This window comes from Onychostoma macrolepis, chromosome 04 (genome assembly GCF_012432095.1).
Source record: "Onychostoma macrolepis isolate SWU-2019 chromosome 04, ASM1243209v1, whole genome shotgun sequence".
Classification (NCBI taxonomy): domain Eukaryota; kingdom Metazoa; phylum Chordata; class Actinopteri; order Cypriniformes; family Cyprinidae; genus Onychostoma; species Onychostoma macrolepis.
This window is the reverse complement of record NC_081158.1, coordinates 16,863,605-16,879,927: the sequence shown is the minus strand read 5'-3', so window position 1 is coordinate 16,879,927 and position 16,323 is coordinate 16,863,605. Positions and strand designations below refer to the sequence as shown.

At 41.0% G+C, this 16,323-nt stretch overlaps 1 protein-coding gene across 5 annotated transcripts in view; it reads left to right on the top strand.

The window, feature by feature from the left end:
* gramd4a (GRAM domain containing 4a) overlaps positions 1 to 16,323 on the top strand; it is a 63,003-nt gene that overhangs the window by 27,344 nt on the left and 19,336 nt on the right. For all 5 annotated transcript variants that reach the window (XR_009270754.1, XM_058773129.1, XM_058773127.1 and 2 more), the window contains one exon: positions 15,832 to 15,952. Coding sequence is in view for 4 of the 5 variants with exons in the window: in XM_058773129.1 (XP_058629112.1) it covers positions 15,832 to 15,952 (121 nt within the window). In the remaining variant the exon portion in view is untranslated. The remainder of the gene's footprint in view (positions 1 to 15,831; positions 15,953 to 16,323) is intronic.

Sequence of the window (16,323 nt, the reverse complement as noted above, 5' to 3'; positions counted from 1 at the left end):
TATACAGGTTTGGAACGACATGAGGGTGAGTAAATGATGACAAAATTTTCATTTTGGGGGAAACTATTCCTTTAACACCAGCAGAAGCAAGTTTTGTTTTACACAATATAAGAGCAACCAAATACCTGTTTTGTTTTATATGACCCATGTAATATCGTCTTGTGAATTTTGTAGTGAGTATGAATTTCACTGTAGGGTGTAACAGTGCCCATCCCCTTTTTCAGCAAGATTGGTTCCTGAAGTATTTTTCCGTTAATTTCCTCCATAGGGATTTTATAAAAAAGTCTTTGTTAAATGCCATGAACCAAGCCAATCAGTCACAAGGTGAAGCATAACATTACAAACTTGAATTTGAAGCAAACAAGTATTTGAAAATTGTAATAAATGAATAAATAAAACACAAGACTGCGTACTTCACAGCTTTAATAAGGGAAAGAACTAGGATCCCATGAAACATTGCAAATGATATTAATCTAATAAAAAATGACGGAGAAATATAAAACAATTTATTATAAAATGTTGGGAGGCTGATTTACGTCATTTGCAGTGCTCAGAGCTCTAAGAACGTTTTTAGCAAATTATGCTTGTTTTAACTCTGATTGGTGGGATTTTGCATCATGCATTATGTAGTTTTTCACCAATAATTCCACTGTGAAACATGATTATTTCAAAAATAAATTGAAGTAATGCAGGCTGGCAGCTTAAACAGAAGCCGCTACCATCAACTAACAGCCTCATAGCTCATATAGCTAGGTAGGTCTAAAGGTTTATCGTTAAAAATCAGTTTCCCTATGGAGAAAATGAATGCTGTTTTTGCACTTTATTACTATTGCTTATCATTAGTGATTTGAATGAACTAAAGTAATACATTTCAACACATAATTTGTTTTGCATTATTTGTGCTACAGACATTGTTGATGAGAAGTGCACAGTTACTTTTCTAAGCAGTCAGACTTACAGTTTTCACCTTGCAGACAGTAAAATTGATTAAACTGAAAGAGGGACCCAAATCACATGTTGATTCAGAATATGAATAATCCCTAGCAACCACTCAGAACCTAGTAACCACGTAACAATGCACTAGCAAAATTTCACAAAAATGTCACCTTAACAACTACAAACCAAAACCTGTCAATAGCCCAGCATAATCATGGTGGCTAGTTTTAGGGGCAAACACCTCTCACATATCTTTAGAAATGTAAAAATGTAATTTTCTCCTCATAAACTTCAAAGTGATAAAGCATTATTGGTTGCTTGTCAGATTTGTCTCTTCATTGTGGCCTTGACTTATAATTAGTATGACAGTGGTGCCGCTGGCAGGAACTGTGACAGCCTGTAAAATATCAGCTGAAGAGCGGGACAGAATTAGGCCAGTGAGTGGGCCAACATTGATCCAGAGCTCTTTACATAGAGACTAGATAGACAGAAGAGAATAAAACAGCAGAAAGAGAAAATGAGGATGTTAAAAGAGATTAATATATGAAAATGACTTTCATTATACCTCTAAAAACTCAGTAGTCTTGGTAATTTGCCCCCCTGGAAGAGCCCCACACATTATAATGATAAATGGTGGTTCAGATGGCCTCATCCTGCTGGGGTTTGCTGCTATATACAGAAACAATGTGCTAATGTCATTTCCCTCAGTACTCCTCCAATTTTGTTCCTCCTAAACTCTGAGAGACTGTCTCTTATTTTCTACACCCACACCCTCTCCTCCGCTTTCTCTTCCTTTCAGGCAGGTTACCATGCGACAGCGGCATTCAGTTAGGGGTTTATTGTTGCTCTGAAAGGCTGCCGCTGACTCAGAGAGAGAAAGCTTATGTTTCCTCTCAGAGGAACGAGAGGTTCACTGCTGTGAAAGGCAGCACACATCACAGTACAACAATACGCCAACCATGTCTCAACCCCAAGAACAGGGTCTTAAAGATCTCACCATGAATAATTAAAGATGATGACAGAATAGTCCATTCAACCATTTATTATAGTTTACTGGAATACTGTTGCTTTGGCATTAAAAATTTACTTCTCAATCTTAATAATGGATAATGTCTCAATATCAATCTCCAAAGTCTTCAAGTGTCAGACCCCCTAAAACCTAGACCAATACCAGACTCCATAGTAGACTCAAAACAATGTCAAACTCTTAGGTCCCACTTTATATTAAGTAGCCTTATAACTACTATGTACTTACATTTAAATGAATCACTTGGTACAATGCACTTATAGTGTACATACTTGTTTTTACATTCTACTTGTATTTTGAAAATGCCTACATGTAATTACATCTGTAATTAATTTCTGTAATTACATTAATAGTTACACTGTTGACCCATCTCTTACCCCTTAACCCATAACACCAAACCTGTCCCTAACTTACCACTATCCCACCTCAATAGCAGCAAAAGTGTTTTTCAATACAATGTGAGCACAGTAAGTACATTGTATTTATTTTTTGATGTAAGTACATAGTAGTTAAGGCCAACTAATATAAAATGGGACCAACTCCTAAAAGACCTAAACTAATACCTAATACTCTCTATGGCCCCTGAAGTCCCAGAGCCACTTCAATACCAGACCTCCTCAGGCTATTACCAATTTGAGACTCCCAAAGACTACCAAAACTCTCTAAAGACCTAGACTAGTACCAGATTCCCTAAGGCCCAAACCTATACCAGGTCCCTTAAGGCCGAAAGCCTCTCCAGTACCAGACCCCTTAAGACTAAGCTTATTCCAGACTCCCAAAGACTCTAGATGCTGCTAAAACCCAGACCAATATCAGATCCAGATGAATACCAGTCTTCCCCAAAGCCCAGTCCCACAACAATTGCAGGCCCTCCCCCAAGACTCTGACAATAACAAATCAATAATAGACCTCCTAAGTCCAAGGCCAATACCAATCTTCCAAACACCATATTCAGACCAATACCAGAGCCCATTAGACCAAGTCCCAAAGTAATTACCAGACACCCTGAGAGCCAGACAGAGACAATACCCCAAATGACCCCAGATTCAACACCAAACCCCAAATCAAGACCTGTTTATCCAACACCATTTTGATTTCTTTTCTTTCCTTTTTTGTGCAAATTTATTTAAAAAATATGGAGACTTCGTAAAGTGGCTCAGTTGCCTTTCTGACACCAAAAAAGTGATGGTCTTTTGAAGTCTACACTAAAACCACAAGATGTGAGCTTTGCTTAGTAAAATAATGGAACACAAACAAAGCAATATTCATCCTGTTCTATGATGATTATATCTTTCAGTGATATCAAAGTAGAAAATGATTGATATGGTTATTGGTGTTTGGTTAAAATAATTGGAACTGGATCTTTTGCCTTTGAGGTACAGGAAGTAACCACAGACAGACAGATCTTAGAAACAGGATGCTGGTCTGGAAAAGCAGAAAAACCCAGAAACTAACTGAACATGTTTGTGACAGCAACACTGTTATAAATAGGTGTAGTATTGACTGGTTTTAATAAAGATATACCAAACTATTTGAGCATGCAAATTATGAATGGAAAAAATTCAAATGGATCCATTTTTAACAACAGCCTGGTCAACATTACTTAACCTGAGCTATGCAAATGTTTGGACCACATTATATGACCATGTTGAGTTTAGAAACGTCACTGTATTGCCTTTGTATTAGTACATGGCTCTATTTCAAACAACTTGCTGCTCAGTGTTGTGAAAAAGACCTTACAGATTGGGAACAAAGTGCCAGAATGGGCCACTGGCTTTCTCTGGTGAATAGAGCTTTTGTTTCACCTCAATCACTAAGGAACAGTAGTTTTCCTCTAGGTGCTTAATCCACCCGCAGTGTTTTAGATGCAGTCCACTGAGCTGCATTTTATGATTGTTGTCAAGGGTTGTAGTAGGCGGTAGTGGATACAAAACCTACACAATCTATTGGATGCCAGCTTCTGGATCCTACATTTCCTGCCATTTGGACTAGTTCACAACAGGTAAACGGGCCAGAAGTATCTGTTGCAACAAGTTCCAACAAGACAAAACTCAAGGAGAATTTTGTTTGTGGATTTAGAAAATCTCTGGGTGCTTGATAACTAAAAGCAACTGTACTTTATTGGACACAAGGTCTTAATGCATAGAGGCCTTTTCTCTCAGATATGGAGTTCTTCTGCGATGGAATCACAGATGACCTTAAAGGTAACCTCAGTAAGTGGCTAACAATATTTTAGCCAAGTTCTTGATCCCCTTATTCTTGCTGAAAGAAATAATTTCAAAAATGAAAATTCTGTCATAATTCTCCCTCTTGTCTAAGGAGAAATTCTGATGACTGTGCTGGCCGCTCTTTTACATGCAATTACAATGAATTGAGACTGAGGTTTTCAAGCATAAACAATGAACTAAAAAAAGCTCCATATAAGCAGCATCACAAATGCCTTGTGAAGTTATTTGTGAAAGATAGACTGCAATGTAAGTTCTCACTGATAATCTTCCTCTCCAGTGAGCATTTAACCACTATGACTGGATCCATGAGTCAATGAGCTGATTTGTGGATAAAACATTTAGACCAGTTTGAATAACTTTTCTTTTCTCATAATGAATGAAATTAATAATTGAAAGTTCATTCTAATTAAATGAAAGACCGGCAATGCAATGCAAATTCCCTCTTGGGATTTCACTGAAGAAAGAAAGTCAAAACAAGTAACTAATGACCGAATTTTAATTTTTGGATCTACTGTTTCTTTAAATACTCAAATCTGTATTACTAATTCTGTATCTGGAGAGGTATTTAGCTTCCATTGCTTTTTAAAGGTGTAGTATTTAGGATAATTGATTGTCCTGTGGCATCCACACATATTAACACACTGGCTGAGAGTTTGATGGTGTGTTGTGACAACTCTAAAACAGGTCATGCCCACAGCTATAGTCCCACGATGCAATGAAGTGTGACAGTATAACCAGAACAGCAAACCAGGCCACTGGTCAATGCTAATTACACAAGCAGAGACCGAACGACGGAGGAATTGATAGCGTTAGTAGAACATTCGTTCTGAGCTAACAAGGGAGCTTGTTAGCTGTTAGCTGTGTTGTTAGTATTTCTCCAGGCCAGGGTCATTCATCTCTGCTGTGCTCTTAATAGGTTTACATGAATTGTTGCCATGCTTAGCAAGAGCACATGTAAGCTTACTAAGACCAGCAACCTTTCAAGTGACCGCTTGTGAACTTTGCTTTAGGTTGTGTTTGAGGTTGGTCAGCTCTTCTTCTTTGGGAAATTGATGGCATGCCCACAGTCTTTAAATTCATCATCAATTTGTGTAGCTGCTGTCTTTACATGTTGGCCGAACAGTGTAAGTGGGCGTTTCTTGACAGGAATAAGCTTTAAATCATACTTTACAGTATGCTAATGATCAGAGATGGGCTGGAACTCAAAAACAGGCCAGGACCTACTCAGCTGCAGTTAATGCTCTGCTATAGTAGCCTTTACGTGCATAAACTTGCCAGCAGTATTATGTAGTTAATAATGATTTCACTCTTGTGACATGTTCTAAATGATAATTTAAGCTGCAAAGACAGCAGTGTTACTGTTATTATTATTATTATTATTATTATTATGATGATTTTTTATTTATGTAACCTATCCATTGCACTGCAAATGTGAAGTGCGCTTGCAGAGAGAGCCAACCCAAAGGCTTTTTTGATTTGTCATAGCTGTGATTTGTCATAGCTTTTGTTGCGTCTTATAGCTGTGTTGCATTGCATCACACACACACACTGGGCCGGCGAAAGATTCATCATACAAAGAGTTCTGTTGTCAAGAAATAAGAGACTTGGACCGAAATCAAAAAGCAATATGTTTGAATCCCAGAAAAAAAGAATGTTTATACAAAAATAGAAGTAACTGCATGCCTTTTATTTGAATTTTTTTCATAATTGTACTGATTTTATTAACTCAACCTGTGCAGTACATTGATATTAATATAACCTCCATCGCCCACTATGTTAGGTTTGCACAGACGGCAGCAGAAGCGAGATGGGGCGGTCGGCTGCAGGGAGAGAGAAATAGCTCATGGAGCTGCTTAGAAAGTTATTCGTAAGGAAACAATTTCAATTAAAGTGCCGAGCAAAACTAAGAGTGGGCACAATCCTGTATCGCCTATGTCAGGATCCACCACTGGGATATAAATGGGTCGGCCTGAGAATGTAACTTTTTTTTCCCACAGTTAAGTCTTTGTGTAATTGCTTTTATATTTAAATGTTTGAGAATAATATAGACACTGTCAGGGAGCTCTCAAAGTAATTTGCAGTGTGTCTTTGTGTTGTTCTGCCAACACTCATAATGTTCCGGTGTGAAACCATTAGCAGAGGAAGTCAATGTGGTTTTATTCAGGGACAGATGGATGGGGATGGATACATGAAATGACCTCACAGCCTCACACGGCTAGTCCGGTTTGAGTGTGTGTAACGGCTCTGAGAGCTCCTGAATCTTTTATAAGGGATGAACGTGTGGAGATGGAATTAGCTTGTGTATGTGTGCTATTAATTTATCACAGTGCTCTTGACTCAGAAATTGAGGTACACATACACAGTTTGTCATTGTCAGGAATCAGTCACCATCACAACAGTCACCACCCAGCACAATCACCCGATCACAGTCACCGAATCCCTCCAATAAACCTGTTTGTTCTCACTCACCAGTTGTGTGTACCGTGCTTTGTGACAGAAGACCGGACCATAACCGACAACCAGATGGATCCCCATCCATCCACACCAGCGGAGGTCCTGGAGGAACTTGTCACCACTCTCCGGGCATCCCTGGTTCCCCCAACACCTCCGCGGTCTGCCTCTGTCAGTCCCATGGCCATGCCTGCTACCTTCGCGGGTGACGCAGCTGAGTGTGGCGTTTCCTCCTCCAAGTGGCACTGTATATGGAGATGCAGCCCCAACAATTCTCCACCGTACGATCAAGGTTATCCTTCCTGATTTCTCTTCTCTGTGGCAAGGCGCTGTTATGGGCGAAAGCAATATGGGATGCAAATACTGCCATAACCAACTCATACAGTGCGTTCACTAACCATTTTAAGGAGGTGTTTGGCTATGCAACAGGAAAGCTCTCCGTAGCCAATCAGTTGATGCGACTGCGTCAAGGCTCTGCTTCTACGAGTGACTACACGTTGGAGTTTCGAACGCTAGCGGCCACTAGCGGGTGGAATGAAAATGCTCTGCTCAGCGCCTATCGACAGGGCCTGGACCCCCGCATTCAAGCATATATGGTCATCTATGATGACTCCGTTGGTCTTGAAAACTTTATGCAGAGAGCCACTCGTATTTCCCAACGCCTCACTGCCTCACACGCCAATGAAACCGCCCACCAGTCTGTCGCGCCCGCCATGGGTTCCCCAGTACCAGAACTGATGCAAGTGGATAACACTCGACTCACCCCCTCAGAACGGGCTCGCCGCCTAGTGGCAGGATTGTGCCTCTACTGTGCTAATCCCGACCATTAAATCAGGACCTGCCCTGTCCGACCACCATGCCCTGCGGTGAGTACCCTTCAATTGGATCCTGTTGTTTCAACCCTATCCTTGCTCCCAGTTCAACTATTCACCGATAATAATTCTGTTGCAGTATCCGCCCTTGTCGACTCGGGCTCCTCGGGCAACTTCATTTCCCAAGACCTACTGAAACGCCTTCAGCTCCCCAAAAAGTGCCATGCCCGGGAGTTCCGAGTCGAGACCATCCAGGGAAAGCCATTAGGGCGTGGATGGGTGAAATACCAAGCACCTACAATAAAGCTCAAGGTCGGACAACTGCATGAGGAAGAGATCACCTTTCTGGTACTGGAGGGACCCACGGTGGATATCATCCTGGGACGCCCCTGGCTCGTGCTCCATTCTCCAGAGATCAGATGGGACCTGTGTGAAGTTACTCGCTGGAGCGAATACTGTCATCAGTACTGTCTCTCGTTAGTACCCACTCCTTCCCAGTGTTCCAGCATCATTCACGTTGCCTCCACGCTCATCAAAAGTCCTGAACCCCAGGAAGAAGTCAAGGTCCCATCTGATTATGTGGCGTTCCAGGATGTCTTTAGTAAGCAGGCAGCCAACAAATTACCACCACACTGGCCATGGGACTGTGCCATCGACTTGCTGCCTGGAATAAAACTCCCCAAGGGTAGAGTTTACCCTCTGTCCATCCCGGAGCGCAAGGCAATGGAGGACTACATCAAGGAGGCTCTCAACCAAGGTTTCATCAGACCCTCCACCTCTCCGGCGGCTTCCAGTTTCTTCTTCGTGGGTAAGAAGGACAGGGGCTTGCCCCCTGTATTGATTACCGAGCTCTTAATTCCCAAACAGTGAAGCTGCCTTACCCTCTTCCCCTGGTCCCGGCCGCCCTCGAGGAACTCCGTGGGGCCTGCATCTTCTCCAAGCTGGACCTGCGAAGCGCGTACAACCTCGTTCGAATCCGAAAAGGGGACGAGTGTAAGACGGCATTCATCACTCCGTCGGGGCACTATGAATGTCTTTTCCAGCCGTTTGGGCTGGCCAACGCCCCATCAGTCTTCCAGGGATTTATGAACGAGGTGTTCCGGAAGTTCCTCCATCGCTCCGTGATTGTGTACATTGACGACATACTAATCTACTCCCGGAACCTGGCTGAACATCGCCAACACTTCAAGCAGGTCCTCCAGAGACTCCGAGAACAACATCTCTTCCTGAAGCTAGAGAAATGCGAGTTCCATCGCCCCACGGTGCAATTCCTGGGATACATCGTAGGCCAAGAGGGGATTCAAATGGACCAGGGGAAGGTAGATGCTGTGAGGAATTGGCCTCGTCCCCAGACCATTAAAGAGCTCCAACAGTTCCTGGGATTTGCCAACTTTTACCGTCGCTTTATCAAGAATTTCAGCACGTGTTCCGAAACTTCGGAATACCTGAAGATATAGTCTCGGACAGAGGTCCTCAGTTTATTTCCCATGTATGGAAGGCCTTCTTCAAGTTGCTGGGCGTTACGGTCAGTTTGTCCTCCGGATACCACCCCCAGACTAATGGCCAGACTAAGCGCAAGATCCAGGAACTCGGACGTTACCTCCGGGCATACTACGATGACGATCAACACAGCTGGAGCCGCTTCGTCCCATGGGCCGAGTATGCACAGAACTCCCTGCAAAAAAACACCACAGGTCTTACACCATTTCAGTGCATACTCGGTTACCAACCACCACTCTTCCCATGGACAGGAGAGCCGTCGGAGGTTCCAGCTGTAGACCACTGGTTCCGAGCAAGCGAGAGAGTATGGGACTCAGCTCATGTCCACCTCCAACGTGCAGTGCGGAAGCATAAAATCTTCGCAGATGCCCAGCGAACCATTACTCCCACCTACCATCCCGGAGACAAGGTCTGGCTGTCCACCCGGGATCTGCGCCTCCGCCTGCCGTGCAAGAACCCGCTACACTGGTCCCTTCCCGATACAGAGGCAGATCAACGAGGTCACCCAACTCCCACCCAGGTACAGAATACATCCTTCATTCCACGTGTCACTCCTTAAACCCTGTTCTCCCTCTGCACCAGGACCCACGGAAGTGGACGAACCTCCTCCCCCAGAAATCCTCGAACAACCCTCCGTCTATCTGTTCAAGGAAATCCTGGACTCACGGCGACGGGGCGGAAGACTGGAATATCTGGTCGACTGGGAAGGATATGGACCGGAGGAACGCTCCTGGGTGGCCAGGGATGACATCCTAGACCCATTACTGCTTGAAGAATTCCATCGCACGCACCCCGAGCGTCCCGCACCCAGAGGCCGTGGCCGCCCCCGTCGCCGTTCGAGGGTGTCAGGAGCCGCCCCTGGGGGAGGGGGTAATGTCATCAGTCACCATCACAACAGTCACCACCCAGCACAATCACCCGATCACAGTCACCTGACTTCTAATTGCACGCACCTGCTGACACCAATCAACACCACTATATACACACACACTGCCATTCCCCACATTGTCCGGTCTACCGTTCACTAGATGGACAGCTCTGGTCTACGATCACGACCTACCCCAGTACCCCAGTCATTCCCTTTATTTTAGGTAAATATTGTTTGTTTACTGCATATAAATATATCTAATACATTGGTGAGAGGAATGATGACATTTTCCTGAATTTTTGTTCTAAACTAGACTTGAAAATACTGCTTACTATATATGTTTTTATTAAATGCTATTTAAGTGCACTGCTTCCAGCTTGCTAAGAGATAATATTGATATTACAGAGACGCTACTGTATGCACATTAATGTATGCACTTGACACTGTGTACTAAATAAACTCAATGCTATTAGATTCCAGTGACAAGCACATTGTTTCCTTTCATTTATTGTCAAGATCTGAGGTAAATTAGCCATTGAAGCTTTCATTATGGTGTATAGTCATGCACAAAGACATTTTAATTAAGATTATACCTTTTAACACTAGACAAAGCACATAATCAGTGCCTCAGATTATCATCTTGGACACACAGTTGGTCTTGTCCAGATGCAAAGCTGCAGAAATAGAAACCATTTCTAATATATAATTTCCTGTCACTTGTCACATATTGTTATCATGGCTGGCTAAGACAAAATCTCTGATTAACTTTGACAGATACCTTTTATGGTGTATTGCACCATTTGCATCTGGTTTACATGATGTGTTTACATTACATTAATGCATATAATTCATATTGAATGACTAAACAACTGCATTTACTAATGCAATATGTTTAACTTCCATTAAAATAATAATTAAAAGTTGTGCCAGTTATCATGAAGTTCAGTTTTCCTTGGCCTAGTTTTATAAAGTCATGTAACATTTCATATGAGTGCACAGACAGTGTAGTATTTATCTTACAGTACATTACATTCAAAGTTATGAAAAAAGTGATGCACTTGAAGTTCAGAGAACACTGCATGCTATGGGAATCATATGTTTTTGAACATGTACCAATATAATACAAGGCTATTCTATGAAGTATCATACTCATTTAGTATAATGGTATACATTTAAGAGTTAGTTCACTCAAAAATTAAAATATTGTCATCATTTACTCACCTTCATGTTGTTCTAAACCAGCAAATATTGTGTTATTCTTTGGAGTGATTTCTGTCCATCCATTAAGGCCATAAAGGCTCCAAGAATGTCATCAAATCAAACAAAATATGTTACTACAATGTTTTTAATTCAATTTGTGGGTGTGAAAACAAAACTAAAAAATAAATTATTCTCAAAATATCTCTGCTTTTGCATAGCTCTCTAATGCACGTTCATAATAACGCATGCCTGTCTTTGGAGATTGAAACCATAAGTCTCTCAGGTTTTATTAAAAAAATCTTAACTGTGACTAAAATGCAGTGTGTACTCATAAAACACATCGGACAGAATGACTCATATCTCTGTTTATCTGTCTAGTGTTTGTGTGGTCATTCTGAAATGGCTCTGTTGTGCAGGATTGAGAACTATCAGCACTTTAGTAGATCGCTCCACTTCAGTTATTGGTGCCTGATGGCAACTCCTGTCTGTCTGAGAGGGTGATGTGAATCTACTGACATGGAGAGAGATCGTGAGGCAGATGGCAAAGGGCTATTATTGCGAATAGAGAGAAAGAGTGATGGGAGAGGGAGAACAAAAAAGAGACAGAGACAGAGTGGCTTATATATTTCATTACCTTCCCAGAATTCTTACCATGACTGGCTTCATATTGCTTATCATTTCAAATCCAAAAAACTGTTGCTAATTTATACTCAAAACAATTTCTATATTGTTAATGCAGTCAAAGTTCAAGGCTGTTGAAGAGCGTTTCTATTGTTAATTTTGATTTGAACAAATCTTCCAATTGTTTAAGGATGTAAAGTAGCTGCTGAGTGCTTATGTAAACTGTATACACCGTGGCAACCCACTCGTTTTTTAAACACTGGGTGGTGACTATCTGCCAACATTTTGGTCCATGTTAGACAAGGATATGCTGTGACCCAGCTATTATCCCTGTTAAATGTTGCACTAAACATCCTGTTACGCACAATAGGCTGGTGCATTTGACAGATTCATTGTTAATAACCAGGTTCATTGATGGACTGTTTTTCTTAAAATCTTTTTTTGCATGAGGGTGAGATTTTTTTTTTTTTTTAAATGATCTCATTAAATAACCAACATTGGGGTAAATATTTGAAAGCTAAATAATTACATTTTATATGCAACATAATTACAATGTCTAGTAATCTGTCAAGTTATTAGCCAAAAAGCCAAGAGCAAGGAAATTATGCATAGTGCACCTTTAAATAAATTACTATTGCAATCAAAATTACAGCTATTACCCATAGTCTGGCTATAGCTATTGTACTAGTCATACACTTACACTTCAGTTGAAGCTGCTGGGTGTAAATTTCTATATACAGTTTGTTTTCCCAATGTTCAGTTACCAAGGACATTTCCGGTGATGTTGTGATATGACTAACATGTCTTTCCAACACATATTTTCAGCACTCCCGTCATATAGCCTACTGGAGTTCATAACAGACTGATGACAGACAAATGTATGATTCAGCCTTCGAGTAAGAAAACAAAGGGCCGGAATATATGATCTTTCTGTCTGAGGAGACTGATTCTTTTTGTGGTGTGAAGATCAATGAGAATTGCTGACAGAATGTTGATTCTGGAGCAGATTTACTGAATGCTGTTGTATAATCAGTCTGTTCTCAGTGTGGCCAGTCTATAATGATGGAGACAGATCCAAAGATGTTGGTTGCAGCTGATTAGACACATTGTGTAATTTGGCCATCAGCAAAATTAAAATCGCTCTGAATAATCCTTTGGCAAGAGAACTCAGCAAGATTTTTTGGCATGAACAATTTAATTCTCATGACTCAATTTTCTGACTGCAACAATGCTAGGGTGTTGTGGGAGTGTTGCAATGCTAACGTCGCTAAGATGTTGTCAGTGGTTGTTGGCACATTCTATGCAGTTGCTAAGATGTTCTAAGTGGTTAGCATGTTGCAGTGCAGCTGCTTAGGTATTCTGAGTAGCTGTTAGCACCTTGCTATGCAGTTGCGAAGGTGTTCTGTGTAGTTGTTAGTATCTTGCTATGCAGTTGCTAAGGTGTTCTGAGTGGTTGTTAGCATCTTGCTATGCAGTAAGGTATTCTGGGTAGTTGTTAGTATCTTGCAGTGCAGTTTCTCAGGTGTTCAGCAGTTGTTAGCACCTTGCAGTGCAGTTGCTAAGGTTAGCATCTTGCTATGTTGATCTGAGTAGTTGTTAGCATCTTGCTATGCAGTTGCTTCTTGGCAGTTTTTAGCGTCTTGCCATGCGGTAAGGTGATCTGAGTAGCTGTTAGCATCTTGCTTTTAGGGCTGCAAAGGGGTGGAAAATTTCTGGAAACTTTCCAAAAATCCCTGGAATATTCAAAAAAAAATCTGGAAAGTTTCCAAAATTTCTGGAATATTTCCGAAATTTACTGGAATTTTTCCACCTTTTTGCAACCCTATTTGCTAATGCATTCTTGGCAGTTGTGAGCATCTTGCAATGCAAAGGTGTTCTGAGTATTTGTTAGCATCTTCCTTTGCAGTTCCTAAGGTGTTATGGGCAATTGTGAGCTTCTTGCTATGCTGTAAGGTGTTCAGAGTAGTTGTTAGTATCTTGCTATGCAGTTGCTAAGCTGTTCTGAGTGGTTATTAGCATCTTGCTATGCTGTAAGGTGTTCAGAGTAGTTGTTAGTATCTTGCTATGTAGTTGCTAAGCTGTTCTGAGTGGTTATTAGCATCTTGCTATGCAGTAAGGTGTTTTGAATAGTTGTTAGCATTTTGCTACGCAGTTGCTTAGGTGTTCTGAGGGTGCATCTCAATCAGCTCCCTAGCTCCTGAGCTCGTGAATCAGTAGATCGTGTACACGAATCCGGGAACACTGGTAAGTTCCCTGGCAAACTGCACATTGGGACTGTGATCACTCGAATATTAATTATAAATGTTAATTAGATGTGTTCATTACCTGTCTAGTGATGTGTGTTTATGTTGAAATATACTAAAAAACGGTTTGTCTTTTCAAATCTTCCATTGCTTGTCATTATATCGAGTTGGCTCGTGTGGTTTATGTTTCGTGCTTCAGAAATGTGACGTTATTTCCGGTAAGGGAGCATAGTGAGCACCGATGCTCCCTAGAATTTGTGATGCACTGTGGGATTTTTCAAGGAGTAAACGTTCCAGTGCACTGGAAGGATTTCACGATTGAAACAGCCCTTAAAATGGCCGACTCCCTGATCAGTGCCCTGACTACTGATGAAGGGAGCTGATTGAGATGCACTCTTATTTGCATCTTGCTATGTAGTAAGGTGTTCTGAGTAGTTGTTAGCATCTTGCTATGCAGTTGCTAAGCTGTTATGGGCAGTTTCTTGTCATGCAGTAAGGTGATATGAGTAGTTATTAGCATCTTGCTATGCAGTTGCTAAGCTGTTATGGGCAGTTTCTTGTCATGCAGTAAGGTGATATGAGTAGTTATTAGCATCTTGCTATGCAGTTGCTAAGGTGTTATGGGCAGCTTCCTGTACATGTGCCTTCATTTTTTTGCACTAATTAGATTGTCCGCAAGGTGGCAACATTTGCCCAGGCCGTTGTTTCACAGCCGACAAATAAACAAAGGAAATGGAACAACAAAAATGTACTTTTGACCACAAGAAAAATATATTAATTGAGTATAATGACTTTTTTTATCGCTCTTAACTTCTGGAGAGAAATAGTACAGACACCAAGGATGAAACTTTCTAGTGCGCATAGCCTGTGTTGGTGCTTGCTATTAAATGGAGTATATTTTGAAAGTCTATGTGTTCCAGTGTATGCACAAAAGTGTTCACATCAAAACTGAACTATACTTAAGTTTTAGTTATTTTTAACCATTTTATCGTCAGCAAGGTGAAAACTGCTGGTCAGATTGTTTGGAAAAGTAATAGCTCACATCTCCTCAGTAAGTCCCATGATTTGATATATCGTTTACATTTGCAGATCCAACATTACTTGTCAAAGTTCAACACTAAGTTTGCTGTAACTCAGTATTTGTGAGGCTTACCTTATCTAACACCACTATCAAGGGCTGGGTGAAATCAGGATCCCAGGCCTTTTTACTCTAGTTAGAATCTATATTTAGGCAGCCCAGGCTTGTGAAAATCTAAAAGCTGTTAATAGAAACATTGCTATAGATTAATTGACTGACTACTTAGTGATGCACCTCTGTACAATTGACAGCAGTCATCTCATCTGAAACCATCTGTCAGACAGAAGCACTTCCACTAATGGCCATCACTCTGAACTCAGGGTTCAGGTACTCGAGTTTTACAGAGTGCTGATGGTCATTCAGACCTTATTCTCTCCTTTACGGAGCTCTGTATGAGAGAAGCTCATATTAGCACTCAAATATTTATAACGCTTAGCTGGGAACAAAGACCATGTAGAGTACATAGCTGCAGGCTCACAGCGGTGCATTAGATTAAGGAAATTTTGCAAATAGATGAGTGGAAAGACATTGACAAAAGCAATGTCAAATTGACCCTGATGTGAAGCTGAAGCATCTTGTATCACCCAGAAGGGTTTATTTTGTGATAATAGCTGAATGAGTTTAAATAATCCTGTCTATTACAAAGCTACTTACTTAATATCAAAAGTTGGGAATGGGGGTTGGGAATGTTTCAATGACGCAAACAAAATTAAATACAAAAAAAACAAACTGTAAGATAAGAAATGTTTATAAAACTTCTTGTTAACACTTGTACATCCTGGACAAGATCATATAATTTGTTTTAATGTCTTCATTATTGAAGGTTCCTTAAAGTGTGTGGCCATTTGGGACATTTCTTTCTTTCAGAGGAGGAACTGCGGAAGCTACGAGAAGAAACCAATGTGGAGACCCTAAAGCAGGAGCTAGAGAGAGAACGCAGCAGAAGACTTGACCTGGAACAGAAGATGAGTGATGTGCTGAAGACCAGGTGAAAATCCAACTCAAATATAGACACAGACTCAAAAAAGCTTTACAGAGTTGACATAAAGTGTTGACATAAAATGAATGAGGAGCACAGGAGCTTTAGGTCACAAACATTCAACACTCTATACACATATAGTACTGGGGATTGGGAATAGAGAACTGCTTCTTAATTGGAATTAGTTATTTTGAGCTCAGTTTTGTTAATGGTTCTTAAATGTCCACATTTTAACATTTTATTGTACACACATTTATTGTAGCCTGATTTATTAACAAATTATTATAACAGTTTTTTTAATTAAAGCTGCAGTCCGTAACTTTTTTGGGTTAAAAATTAAACAAAATCATTTTTTGAGCAAGTACATAGCCAGCCAGTAT